Genomic DNA, 14,888 nt, shown 5'->3' with positions numbered 1-14,888 from the left:
TTTACTCACAATTTGTACAGTGTCCCAACTTTTTTGGAATTGGGTTTGTATTTCAAATAAATGTTGCTTGCTTTTAAATTATGTCTGTGAATAGTTATTTAAAGCTTTAAATACTTGGATGATCAAAAATCTGTACATATATTCCAATATTTTCTGTATAACATTTTGTGAAGACTACCATGCCTTAATTTAAAATAAGTACTTAAAAGAAATAAAAGAAATACAATTAAATATAAATCAAATAAAACAAAATAAAAATAATTAAAATTAAAAATACATTTTTATTTAAAAGAGATACTTTTTTCTGAATTATGTTGGTGAAAAATAGGTATTTGAAGTTACATTTTTTTAGATTGTCAGAAAAGTACGCATTCAAATATTTTCTGTAACTGTTTGTGTCATAATCTAAAGTACTTCAAATAAATACTTAATTTAAATAGAAAATTTAATTTATAATAAATGTTTAAATAAAAAATGTAAATGTATTTAATAAAAAAAATACAATTATAATTATTTGTGCAGACTGCAATACCATAATTTATCATAATTTAAGTAAGGCATAACTGGCAGACACCCAATGAATTATTAGAAAAAGGATGCAATAATGTAATAAAACAGCCCTATGGTGTAAATTTGATTGATTTGTCCTGCTAAATTTAATCGTTTTCATTAAAATACTTTTATACACTGCATTTTGTTCTTGTGGAATTATCACTTCCAGACCATGTTTTCCTAAATGGCATGTAGAAAACAACTAGCGTTTAGCTACTTTAAATGTTAGACAAATGGTCTCTTCCTGGCCAAATGGGCGATTCTTAACCAAAATAAGCTACGGTGTGGATGGGACTTTTTGTTGTTTAGTCAAACTTTTGGTTTACATGTGACTAACCTCTGCTTTGCAAACATGTTGTATTACCTGCATTTTAAGCAGCTGTGCCATGCAGATCTGGACCCTCGTGTAGCTGAAGCTCATTCGTTATTTTCTCCTTGCATGAGCTGTCTGAGAGAGTCCTGTGATAAAGCACGAGTTTGCCTAAAATAGCTTTTTAGGGCAGAAATGCCGACATATAAGGCAATTTGCAGCTTAGAGAACATGAACTGCCAACACACATTAATAGATATGAAGCTGAAGCTTTCAGAAATTTTAGTAATGGATGGTCCACTGCTTTGAAACATCTGAACACGCAAATGCACCTGCTGTCTGCTGGATTCGTAATGAATGAGATGTGCACTGCTACATGTGCATTTAAAATCATATTTAATAATTAAATATGCATGATGTAATTTACAAGTTGGGAATTATATCTCTCACTGTCAGATATGGATGTGGACCTATGGAGATAACTTAAGAAATTATATTTCCTGACCCTTTGAATTGTAGTTATCACTATTTATTTCATTCAGAATTTTATTCGCCACAGAATAAAAATAAATAAATTAAAAAGGTAATTACTTCACAATTCAGAATCTTTTTTTCTCAATTCTGAGATGTAAACTTGAGAGATATGACTCAACATTTTAAAGAAAATGGGCAAAATAAATGCAGAATTACTAGATATCGATTCAAAATTTAGAGTTTTTTCCCCATCAGAATTCTGTTTCTTGTAATTCTGGTTTTTTTCACCATAAGAAGGTAATTGTGACTTTTTATCTCACAGTGTCGACTTTTTAAATAAATAAATAAAATGATTTTTCATGCATAGATATCAAATCTTACTATATGGATTTGCTGTGCTTGCAATACTTGCAATATTGCCCCGTTGTGCAGCTTGATAGCTCACTTTGAGTGATTGTTTCATGTAAAAGAACTTCAGAAAATCCTCCTTTTGTGTTGCATGGGAAAAAAACAATCACATATGGGTTTGGAACGACATGAGAGTGAATAATAAATAATAAAATTATTCCTTAAAGGTATGTTATATGCTTAAAACAAATGCATTTGTTGCACACCAAATGCGTGTGGAGTATGTTGCATTAGCTGATGTTTATTTTAAATAAAAATACCCTTCATTAGGTACAGTAAGTGCATTTTGGAGTGTTTTGTTAAGACGCTTTCCTCTTATCCTGCATGAAGCTAATTAGATTAATTATCTGACACTGTCTCTCTTTTCAAGCCAGACTTGGGCTGCATAATTAAGTGTTGATTTTATTTTTGTTTTTGGAAAATAAATGCTTACAAAACCCATATAATTCTCATTAAAACAATCATTCTGTTCCTCAGAACACAACCAGCAATTAGCATGATCAACCTGATGTACGATAATGGCTGCAATTTATTGTTTTGCTGGCAGACAAAAATCCAATCCAGTGTTGGCGAAGTAAAAAAAAAAAAGACACTAAAAATTATTTTGGAGGAGCTTTGCCTTCACTGTGTGATGCTCATTATCCTTTGTAACAAAGTTCATAGATCGTGAAGGAGGAGGCAGGAAACGGCGAACATTCAAACATAACTTCAATAATAAAATAAACACAAAACTTAAAATAGCGCGACAGCCCCTCACGGGCGACTGCCGCGCACAAACAGAAACAAAACAACATAAAATCCAGGCCTGGTCCTCTCTCGTCCAACACTGTCGTCACTCCTCCTTTTACCCTTCCAGAGCTCCTCCGTGGGAATCAAGCATTATCATTTACTCCACCTGCCTCGCTCGGTTCCCACGGCCCTCGGCCCCGCCCCACTTGTCACATCCGTCATAATCATAATGTCAATGATTCTGCTTTGCAAAACTTTGACTTGCAGCTAACAGTCGGGCAACCCCTTCCTGCTCTGTTTTCTTCATAAAGCTCTATTCATAATGCACTAATGTTTCCTAGCAGCTTCACAAAATATAATGCCTTCAGTTCACAAACAATTCCACATTTCGCACTTGTTAACATTTTGGATAATATTTGCTAAAATTGTGCGTTTGTTTGGCCGACAGCTGAGGACACATGTGGCGGGACCTTCCGAGGCTCCAGTGGCACCATCTCCAGTCCAGACTTTCAGAAGGACTATCAGAGCAGTGGCGAGTGCACGTGGACCATCCTGGCTGATCCAGGAGACACCATCTCACTGGTCTTCACTGAATTCCAGATGGACAGCAAACTCGACTCTTTAGAAGTTGAGGGATCTGATCCACCAACAATATGGTGAGTTTGATATTGGATTATGTTGTGTCTCACTGGACTTCTTTATTCTGCGTTCTGTGGTCAGTTATTGTTGCAGGGTTTCTGCGGGTCTAAAAAAAGTCTTAAATTAGAGCAGAAAGTCTTAAATAGTTTTTCTTGTTTTTCAAAACAAACATCTAAATATCTTTAAAACAAGATACATTTGCTTGATGCAAGTGTAAAATGTCTTGAAAAGCTAAACAAAACTGAGTTTTGGTCACAATTTTTGCCATTAACAACAAACCATTAACTGCGACTTTTGAATCAATAAACTCCTAATTTGCTGCTTATTAATAGTTAGTAAGGTAGTTGTTAAGTTTAGGTGTTGGGTAGGATTAGGGATGTAGAATATGCTCATGCAAAATATGTGCTTTATAAGCACAAAAAACAGCCAATATGCTAAAGGTGGGGTAAGTGATTTCTGATGGCAAATGTTGATATTTCAGATCACCAAAACAAACACGCCCCTACCCCAAAAGGGTCTCGCCCCTATTTTGATAGCTCCGCCCCACACATACGTACGCAACCCAGCCAACAATTATGGCGGAATCTGCTGTATTATTATCTGCTGTATTAAACATATTATCTTACTTTTCGGACACACTTTGGGAGCTGATGCTTGAAACAGACAGTGGATGAGGTTTAGACGCTCCAGGCTTATAGGGTGTGGAAATGAATGTGTCTTTATCATAGCTGAAGGGAACGACAATTTGATTGCAGATGAACAAACAAGCGAACATGACACATGAGCATATTCAAGCAAAAGCCAGCATATACCGATCGCAGGCCTCCTTGAGTTCTCTCCAGCGCTGGAAAGCTGATTCGAAATTTACACGGGTCCTACTTCTTGCCTTATCGTAAGCCTTCTTTTGTTCCGCAGACGTTTTCCTCTTGGTTTTTTTTATCTGCCATCTCTATCTTTCTGTCGTCGCTCAGCTCGGCTAATGACCGTCCTGTGCACTGAGCGCTCTCTCCTCCGCATCATGAGTAGACACGCCCCTTACTGCTGATTGGCTACAAGTTTGTTTTGGTACTTGGCCTCACTCAGTTTTCTAAAGCGTTTTTGAAAAAATACATACCCCCACCTTTAATAAGGCTAATAAGCAACAAGTTAATAGTGAGAATTGGTCCCTTTGCTTAAAAGAAGAACAAGGGTGTTGTATGTAAACTTGTTTTCTATTTGAATAAAGTTGATTCTTTTAGCCCACTGGCAGATATTTGTTTGTGTTTTAGTCATAAGCTCACTTCATTTTGATAAATTTTGACCTTAAACAAGACTTAAGTTATTTTGCTTTTCAAGTGTATCTTGATTTGAGAATCTTTAGACATTTGCACAAATATACCGATATATATATATATATATATACACAATATATATATATATATATATATATACATATATATATATATATATATATATATATATTGTGTGTGTATGTATATATTGTATTTATGCTAATAATTCATACTGCAAAACACAGTATGTACAAACCATGTTTGTCATCATAATGCTTTTTTTGTTTTACCTTCCATAGTTTTATGCATTGTTTTTGAGGAGGAGGGCATGTCACACAATTTGTGCACGTTGCCATTGGTATAATTTGACGGACTTTGTAAAATAGGCAGTTTAATTGGATGCACAGCCTTTGACATTGTCAACAAAAGATGTGGAAAGCATTTTTGTTTTCCTTTTTAAAAGCCTGTCTGTTTTGTTATCCTAACTATACATGATTATATGCTTAGTTGCATTACATTATTTACATTTATCATTGTTTTTCCCTGCTGTCTGCAACAACCCACCAGTTGGTAACCACAGATTCCAGATCAAATCGATATTTCATATACATATTTTCTTTGTAAATAGCTACATAATTACTGTACCTTTGTCCCTTTGTGCTTTTTTTCCCCTTCCCACACAGTGGTTCAGATTGTTTCCAGTCCGTTCAGAATTGATGTACGCATTGATAAGTTCATAGGATTCAACATCTTAATTTCAAAGTGTGGGAATGAGTTTGAATATGACAATTCAAGGATTAGAAATGTGCGATTAATGTGTTAGATTGTCCAAAGAAACTACTCCGAAGGTGCCAAAACTTCCATCAAACCTCTGAAATGACTGTGTGAGCTTTTGAGAATCATTAGAAATAAGAATAGATGCCTTTAACTTGATTCGATGCAGCCTACATGACTCTGCAAATCCACAGATTTCAGACTTGGCACAGGAAAGCACAGCATACTCGGCGTTAAACTCAACCGCTGATGCTGAAATGACAATCAAACACTGTAAGTGCATGTTAAGAGCGCAGGGAACAGCATTGTGTGAGCAGTATACTGGCGTGGTGGTGATGACCTTGCTTGTCGGTTGCTTCATTGATTCGCTTAAGTCATTTCTATAAGCAACTTGACAAATGAAGCCAAGTTTTGTTCGAGCAGAACGAATTTCTCCCCTCTAATATTGTTCAAGCCAAACAAACAAATCAATGTTTTTGCCGGAATGACCTTTATGTAATTCTACTATACTTTCTGTGTATGTTGGAAAGGGCAAAAACAACAATCTTGTAAGTTACAAATCACTCACAGAAAGGTACGTACAAAAGCCATTCCTCTTGCTCTCCTCTGCCGAAAGAGCGTTCTGTGTTTGGAAAAGTATATTACATTTCTTTTTGTTTTAGATGGAACATGCTTCAGGACTTAAATGAGACACCTGGGGCCACGTTTTGCAAGCATAACTAGGTCAGTATTGTGTTTGTACTCGTGCCGCGTCAGATTCTGAGCTCAGATCAGACGTCATTCAAACCGCAAGGTCAACACTCGAGCATATTTTGGGAATATGAACCAGATGTGTCTGCGTTTCTTCATATCGTGATGATGAAATTTTTTTATTCTTAGATGAAGACAAATGGCATGTTCTTGTTAGGGTTATGCATCATTTAAAGCGAGTGGTTTTCCTCTTTTTCCCACGAAGGCCTCTCGGAGAGACACAACCAAATGAAGTCTTTTGTATCCGTTCGCTCCTCAGAGGTTTTACACTCTCCCGGTGACTGCGGCTGCCCACTGCATACAAGATTTGTCCCACTTCCCTGCGCCACACTGCCTGGAAATAAAGGAATAAACCCCACACACTCACGCAGATTGTGTTGCATGCTGGGAGAAGGTTAAAAGCAGACAGCTGCATGGACTGTCATCATTATTTTGCATTGGTTCTTGCAATGGTTCTTTTGCAATAGTATAATCTTTTTATCATCGCTCGGATCAGAAACATGTCCAGAATCAGTTATTTCTGAAAATCAGAGGCTTTAAAAACGAGCTATTCGCTAGTTATTTACCACCAATAGAGATTAAAGTTTTGCTATTTGAGCTATCTATCTATCTATCCATCTATCCGTCTATCCGTCTATCCGTCTATCCATCTGTCTATCTATCTATCTATCTATCTATCTATCTATCTGTATAATCTTTTTATCATCGCTCGGATCAGAAACATGTCCAGAATCAGTTATTTCTGAAAATCAGAGGCTTTAAAAACGAGCTATTCGCTAGTTATTTACCACCAATAGAGATTAAAGTTTTGCTATTTGAGCTATCTATCCATCTATCCATCTATCCGTCTATCCGTCTATCCGTCTATCCATCTGTCTATCTGTCTATCTATCTATCTATCTATCTATCTATCTGTCTATCTGTCTATCGTTCTATATATCATCCTATCGATTGCTCTATTGTTCTATCTATCGTTCTATCTTTTGTTCTATTGTTCTATCTATAGTTCTCTGTCTGTCTCTTTCTGTCTATCTATCTATCTATCTATCTATCTATCTATCTATCTATCTATCTATCTATCTATCGTTCCATTTATTGTTCTATTGTTCTATCTGTCTGTCTGTCTAGCTATCGTTCTGTCATTCTATCATTCTATCGTTCTATCATTCTATCATTCCATCTATTGTTCTGTTGTTCTATCTATCGTTCTGTCTGTCTGTCTCTTTCTGTTGTTCTATCTGTCCGTCCGTCTGTCCAATCTGTCTGTCTGTCTGTACTAGCACACACTGATGTGTAATTCATGTCTGTAGCACACACAGTACAGGACAAGTTATATGCCAAAGTGTAATATATTTATGGGTAGGAGTTTGTTTAAATCCCTAACTCTAAGTCTGATTGATATTAATCGAGATGCTTGACTTTGCACTGCCAACAATGCTGAATGCATATTGGGACAGGTGCTTCAGAGCCTGTACTCCCTGAGATAAGCTATTTGGCTTGTGTGGTCTGAAATAACAGATGTATATTGCAAAATTTCTGCCCTAAAGGTGAGTTGTTCAAGCGCCTGAGAATTTGGACCAATAACAGTGTAACTGCCGGCAAAGGCCAGATAACATTATTATTATGGAGAACATAATGTCCATTTCTGTATTAATAAAGCGTGAGTGCGTTTGACTACAGGTCCAGCTCTGACTACAGCATTAACTGCATCTGTCCTATTGTCTGCTGACCCGCTGCACAAACACTAGCACAAAAATAGATAGTAATTGAAAAGACACAAATAAATCAAAACACCAATGGAATGCAGGAAATGGATACACCTCCTCTCTCTTACTCCTGCCTGCCTGCCTGGAGAGAGAGAATAAAGAGGTGAAGATATAGCTAGACTAACAAACTGGATTTGTACGTTTCAATGCTAGGTTGTTGTGGGTGGTTGAGAAGGCCTCAATGGCATTATCTATGTGGTTGCTAGGGTATTTGGGTGATTATTTAGTGGTCAAAAGAGCCCACCACCAAGACTCTCTGATATACTGGTCACTAGATATGACTCACACCTTCTTCACTATTACTCAATGGAGTCTGACTGCAGCCAGACAATGAAATGAGAGCGCGATAGAAAGAATGAAAACAGAATAAGAAAGAAAGAACAAAGAACAAATGATAGATAGAATGAATGACAGATAGATACATTGCTAGATAAATAGAACAATAGATATAAAGAACGATAGGAAGACAGATGGACAGGCTGAACATAAAAACACTAAATACATAATATTTATTTTATGTTATGTTTGTTATCAAAAATATTTTCATTAAGTTTTCATCTTAGTATTTTGTTAATGAAAACACGATGTAACAAAAATGTATTTCACTTTTGGTTCTTCTGCAATTCTGAGGTGTTTGTTATTATTTAACTTTTTATTTTCATGGAGCATCAATATTTTGGAAAATATTAATGTCTGGTGAATTTTAGTATGTCTATCATTAATTATGAAACATTGGCTTAGTATAGATACGTTTTTGTACTAATTTTGTGCGTTTTTGCTTTTGCAAGGATCGGAACATTCTAGAAGTTTCTGTAGCATTCCTAATTATTAATTTACTCCAAAATAATAACTCAAGGCAGTAACAATTTTAACAATAGATTTTATTTGTGAACTTATGTTCAGCTATTATTTTTAATGGTCACAGCTGATTACTCACTAAAAACTCCCACTGATCATGTTTTCATGCCATTTCATGTGTTATTTTGATGTAACAAAGTGGTTTTATCTAAGTGTGTGAGTTGTTTACATTAACGCCATTATATTGTTCATTCAGACTGATTCGTGTACGCAGAACGTGCACAAACATGAGGCGGGATTTATCACATGAACCAATCAGAGTTGATCATAACCACTCATATCCAATCATATTGCAATGGAGGCAATTTCCACCATTCATTCTTAATTACCCCCCTCCAAACTCACGGCATGCTATAGGGGGGTCTGTTAAAACTCAATGGGCTCAGGGGAGGAGTGAAAGACGCAGACTCCTGCTGCATGTAACTTTACCTGCTGGTGTCACTGATGGACAGTGTTTCGGAGTGATTTAAGTTTTCTTGAGCGCTGTTAATGATACACAAAAAGTAATGTGATCAAACTTCATAAAGAAACATTAAAAATAAAAGTGAAACAAAATGAAACAAATAAAAATTTGTTCCACTGTAATGCTGATTTTGGGGGTAGGCTTTTAAGAATTGGGCTAGTAATTAACCACCTAACAACCGTCCAGAACACTTTAGCAACCACATAGCAACATAAAAGCAACAAGCTACAGCCCCTGGCATCATGGCAGTGAGTTTTAGTGTTGTGTTTGTGAAACCAGCAGATGACGTGGGGTCATTGGTTAATGTCGCTGGTGCCAAAATTGAAGTGGGTCTCAAAATGTTTTACCGGTGTGTAGGGAACTCAAAGTCAATCTGGCATCTTTCAGGTCAGATTGTGGGTTGGATCCAGGCTTTAACGTGGGTTGATGTCTTGACGTTTTACAAATGTACAAAAAATCTCTCGTTTGCCCTTTTCAACATTACAGAACTGACAAGTGTTTGAGACTCCGGTATGAACTGTGTTTTTCTTCAAAAAGCGATTCCACTGTCGGATCTCACTTGAATAATTGCAGCGCCGGCTATGATTGACAGACAGCGAGGCCGAGTGGGTTCGAGTTCATTGCAGTCATTCTGGAAAGTCTGTGACGGCTGAAATGGTTTAGCCTTGAAATACTTTTGCCCTGTTTTACTATAAACTTTCACTGTCACAGCCGATTGACTGTTATGAAGTTTAAAGTTATGGTCGAGTCCTTGAGATGTTGGCAGATGGGAAGAAACAATAGACCTAATGTTAGTGGCAAACAGCTGACGGCTGTTTTTACGTCATTTGCATCTCAGTAAACAGCACAGTCATTTATATAGGTCAAATTTTATGGCATATGAAGCTTCCAATACTTCCTCCATTTAGCCTGCTTCAGATAGGACCACTGTACCTTATAATAATATCATAAAAAATAAATTTATGCATTTGGCAGATCCTTTTATCCAAAGCGGCTTACATTGCAATCAAAGTATAAAGTTTATCAGTTAATGCATTCCCTGGGAATTGAATCCATGACCTTGCCATTGCTAATGACATGCAAAATAATGTTTGTTTATAATATTTTAATAAAGGATTTATATGAAATAAAAATAAGTAATTATATATAAATTCAGTTCAATTAAAGTTTATTTGTATAGGGCTTTTCACGATACAAATCATTGCAAAGCAACTTTACAGAAAATTAAGTTTCTACAATATTTAGTAGTAGCTTATCAGTGGTGACTGTCAGTTAATGTACATATGGCAGAAATGTACGGAAAAATCAATTAAAGACGTAATCAAACAGACGATGAACACTATTAACAGCAATTATCATATGATGCAATCAAACTTATAGCAAAATTTGGTAGTTCTGTATGTTGTTTCAGGGTTGGCATCATCTGAGGTCCTCTGAGGGGTTGGCATCATCTCTTCTCAGGTGTTCTGGATCCAGACTGAAGCTTGTGTAAATCCTAGTTGCACGGGATGTCAATTCCGTGGCAGAAACAGAGAAACAAATAGAGACATAATTAGCATAGCTGCTGTTCCAACCAAGCAAAATTGATTTGCAAGCAAAAGAATAATAATGTGCATTTGATCAGATATAACTGCAGTACAAGATTATAAGATGCATTATTTGAATGCTTGGCCAAAGAGATGTCTTTAATCTAGATTTAAACAGAGAGAGTATGTCTGGACCCCGAACCTTATCAGGAAGGCTATTCCAGAGTTTGGGAGCCAAATGCGAAAAAACTTTACCACCTCTAGTGGACTTTGCTATCCTAGGGACTACCAAAAGTCCAGAGTTTTGGATCCTTGTGGCACTCCATATTTTACTGGTGATAATTGAGATGACTCCCTGTTTAAATAAACAAAGTGGTAGCGATCGGACAGGTAGGATCTAAACCATCTTAAAGCCTGCCCTTGAATACTTGTATAGTTTTGTAATCTATCTATGAGTATGTCATGAACTATAGTGTCGAACATTGCACTAGGATCAAGTAAAACTAGCAATGAGATGCAGCCTTGGTCTGACGCAAGAAGCAAGTCATTTGTAATTTTAAAAAAAAGTGCAGTTTCTGTGCTATGGTGGGGCCTGAAACCTTCATAGAGATCATTTTTTTTGCAGGAAGGAGCACAATTGAGCAGACTCAAATTTTGTTTTACATTTTAGACATAAACGGAAGATTTGAAATGGGTCTGTAATTTGCCAGTTCACTAGGATCTAGTTGTGGTTTCTTAATAAGAGGCTTAATAACCGCCAGCTTGAATGGTTTTGGGACGTGACCTAAAGATAACGACGAGTTAATAATATTGAGAAGCGGTTCTTCTGCTACAGGTAACAACTCTTTCAGTAATTTAGTGGGTACAGGATCTAACAGGCATGTTGTTGGTTTAGATGCAGTGATACGTTTATTTAGCTCTTCCTGTCCTATAGTTGTAAAGCACTGCAGTTTATCTTTGGGTGCGATGAATGAAGCTGAAGTATTAGACGCTGTAGAATCTACATTTGCTATTCTAAAAACTTCCAAGTTAGTTTTTCTCCATTTGCGCTCAAGACTACGAGTTTCTTTTTTTGAGAGAATGGGTATTACTGTTGTACCATGGCGCAGTACGTTTTTCTCTAACCTTTTTCAATTTGATGGGGGCAACAGCTTCTAATGTATTAGAGAAGATAGTGTCCATGTTGCTAGTCCTTTCGTCTAGTTCATGTGTATTTATGGGTATACGGACCAGTTGAGATAAATCAGGCAGGTTATTTGTAAATAATTTATTTAATTATTCATCTCATCTCTAGTTTGTTAGTATATTGCGCTGACAGTAAATCAATACTTGAGGGAATTCAAGTCAACTTTTGTATCCAGAGATGCTTTTGAGTGTGTAGGAGAAACCTGCTTACTGCAGTACCCATTTAGAGAGTTGTTGCATAAGAGGGCAGCACTTACAGTACAAAATATTCTATTTATTTATGCGCTATTTGTTTGTTGATTTTTTTTTCTGTTCTAATAATTTCCTCTCAGCATAGGTTTAGCAGCCGTCAGTATTATTTTGCCCAGAAAAAAATCCTTCATAGCTCAGCATTCTTCTTGTCAGTTATATTTTGCAAGTTACAACTTAAACTTCAATGTTTCTCTTGAATTTACTTAGTAGAAATAGAATCATTGACATTCAGTAAGAGTAAAGCACTACAAAATGAATGCGGATAGGAGCTCAGATCATTTGATTTTTGGTGAATTTTATGATAAATGTTTAGGTAGTATTGAAATTTGAGCCATTTATCATTTTCCTTGAAGGCAACTTACGATTCTGTTGAACAGAATGAATAAAAGTGCTCAATATAATTTACATGCCTGAAAGTGACACTTTGCTAATACTGTTTGTAAATTGAATTGTAGTGTATGATGCAATTTGTGTCATTTTATTGAAAATATGATACTTTATATGTTATTAAAGCACAAGCTTAGCAAACCATTTTGTAGATTTTTCTCTTTCCCAGTCCAAGTAGGAGCGGTATTGATTGTAAAGAGCTGCACAAGGGTGTTGCAAGAGAACTGATTTGATATAAAAAGATGAAAAAGTTGAAAGCAAACTGTTTGATGTTTCTGCATCTTCTTCACAGGTTATCAGGAATTAATATTCCTGTGCCGATAGTCAGCAACAAGAACTGGCTACGACTTCATTTCGTCACAGACAACAGCCATCGGCATAAAGGATTCAGTGCTCAATATCAAGGTATATTTGAAATATTCTCTTTTAAATATTTTTAAATTTCTGGTAATATTTCTTATGTTTCTGGTAATTGCTTAAGGCAAATCTAACAAAAGCATGTCCATGTATATATATTAGGGATGCACCGATACAGATACTGGTATCGGTATCAGGCCCGATAATGCACTCCTGTACTCGTACTCGTAAAAATGCCCGGATACCAAAAGCCGATACCACACAACGTGTAAATAGAGCTGTGTCCAGAAAAAGAAACACCAACAACAGAGAGTAGAATGGAGTTATTAGAGATTAAGGATGTCTATGAAGTACATGCAAGTAATTAATATAATGTTAACATTCAATATCCACGGCTATATAGTGGATGTGCGCGAGCTGATAAGCAGAGAGCGCTGAGTGGATTGAACGTGTGGTGGCACAGATGCGTGAGCTTGTCGAGTGAATATCTTCATCACTGGAAAGTTTGTAGTTCGGTCGCATATGTCAAATGCAAGTAAGTAAAACAATGCACAAGGTACTAAAGTTATTTGACGGTAAGAAGAGAGAGAGAGAGAGTGCGCACTTCTTTTGTGTGATCTTGATTGCTGTTCGCTCCATTAGCGCATGCATTTGGATTAAAACTAAATCATAAATATAAAGCAAACAAAAATTATAGGGGCATTCACTATAAACACCATTTATTTTAAATGTCAAGCATACACAACTTTATAGCAAACGTGAAACTTGTGAAATGCGCTAGGCTATAAGTGTCTCTCTCATTGTGCATCAATACAAACGTGTGCACGCTGTGCATGATTAGATTGCTTTAAAGGCAAAAGTATATTTTGTTTTTTACTCATACACGAGGGTTCGAGTACAGTGCGGGTGACACAAATTACATCACCAAAATAGTACATGCGTACTTGTATAATGTATAATGAGTGGTTCCCTGCATTATTTTAGGAAAACGTTGTGTGATTACAGTATTGAGCTGCTGCAATGGAGCAGCTCTAATGTGCCATTAAAATGAACAGTGAAAGTAACAAAAGCTTTTACAATACATTTTAACAGGTAAATTAAGTGTGGAAAAAACTGAAGGAAATATCTGTTTGCTAAATGAAGCCATCTAACATGATTCATATTATTATTATTATTATTATTTTGTTTCTGTACCCTTTATTTAAAAAAAATTACAAATGCTGTGATAATACAGGTATCTGTATCGGCAAGTAACAAAACTGAAAGCATCGGTATCGGACTCGTTCTGAAAAAAAGTGTTATCGGTGCATCCCTTATATACTGTGTGTGTATATATATATACAGTGCCTTGCGAAAGTATTCATACTCCTTAATTTTTTTCACGTTTTATGTTGCTGCCTTATGTTAAACTGCTTAAATGTACTTTTTTCCCCACATCAATCTACACTCCATACACCATATTGACAAAGCAAAAACAGAATTGTCACAACTTCGTAAATTAATTAAAAAGAAAGCTGAAATAAGTACATTGCATAAGTATTCAACTAACTAAATATTTAGCTGAAGCACCTTTACAGCCTCAAGTCTTTTTTGTTTGATGCAACAAGCGTTGCTCATCAGCATTTGGCAATTATCTGCTATTTTTCTCCTCACCTCTTCACCTCTCAAGCTCTGTCAGGTTGGATGGGGCAGACGCACATTTTCAGGTTTCTCCAGAAATATTTGATTGGGTTCAATCCCAGGCTCTGGCTGGGCCACTCAAGGACATTCACAGAGTTGTCTATAAGCCACTCTTGCTGTGTGTTTAGGTCCATTGTCCTGTTGGAAGGTAAACCTTCTGCCCAGTCTGAGGTTCTGAATGCTCTGGACTGGGGTTTCATTAAGGCTATCTCAATATTTTGGTGCATTGAGCTTTTCTTCTACTCTGACGAGTTCCTCAGTCCCTGCCGCTGAAAAACAGCCCCACAGCACGAGGCTGCTACCAGCACACTTTATTTTTGGGATGGTACTCTGCAGGTGATGAGTAGTGCCTGGTTTCCTTCAAACAAGATGCTTGGAATTGAGGTTCATCAGACCAGAGAATATTATTTCTCACAGTCTGAGGGTCCTTTAGTTGCTTTTTTGCTATTTCTAAGTGTGTTTTCATGTGTCTACACTGAAGAGAGGATTGAGTCTTGCCACACCGCC

General features: G+C 36.5%; 1 protein-coding gene across 1 annotated transcript in view; it reads left to right on the top strand.

The window, feature by feature from the left end:
• The window catches only part of LOC107592529 (CUB and sushi domain-containing protein 3-like), a 309,662-nt gene that overhangs the window by 80,220 nt on the left and 214,554 nt on the right, over positions 1 to 14,888 (top strand). The window contains exons 5-6 of the mRNA XM_016282061.1: positions 2,922 to 3,129; positions 12,637 to 12,749. Of these exons, the coding sequence (XP_016137547.1) occupies positions 2,922 to 3,129; positions 12,637 to 12,749 (321 nt within the window). The remainder of the gene's footprint in view (positions 1 to 2,921; positions 3,130 to 12,636; positions 12,750 to 14,888) is intronic.

This window comes from Sinocyclocheilus grahami, unplaced genomic scaffold (genome assembly GCF_001515645.1).
Source record: "Sinocyclocheilus grahami isolate Dianchi unplaced genomic scaffold, SAMN03320097.WGS_v1.1 scaffold153.1, whole genome shotgun sequence".
Classification (NCBI taxonomy): Eukaryota; Metazoa; Chordata; class Actinopteri; order Cypriniformes; family Cyprinidae; genus Sinocyclocheilus; species Sinocyclocheilus grahami.
This window is presented reverse-complemented; position numbering and strand designations above follow the sequence as displayed.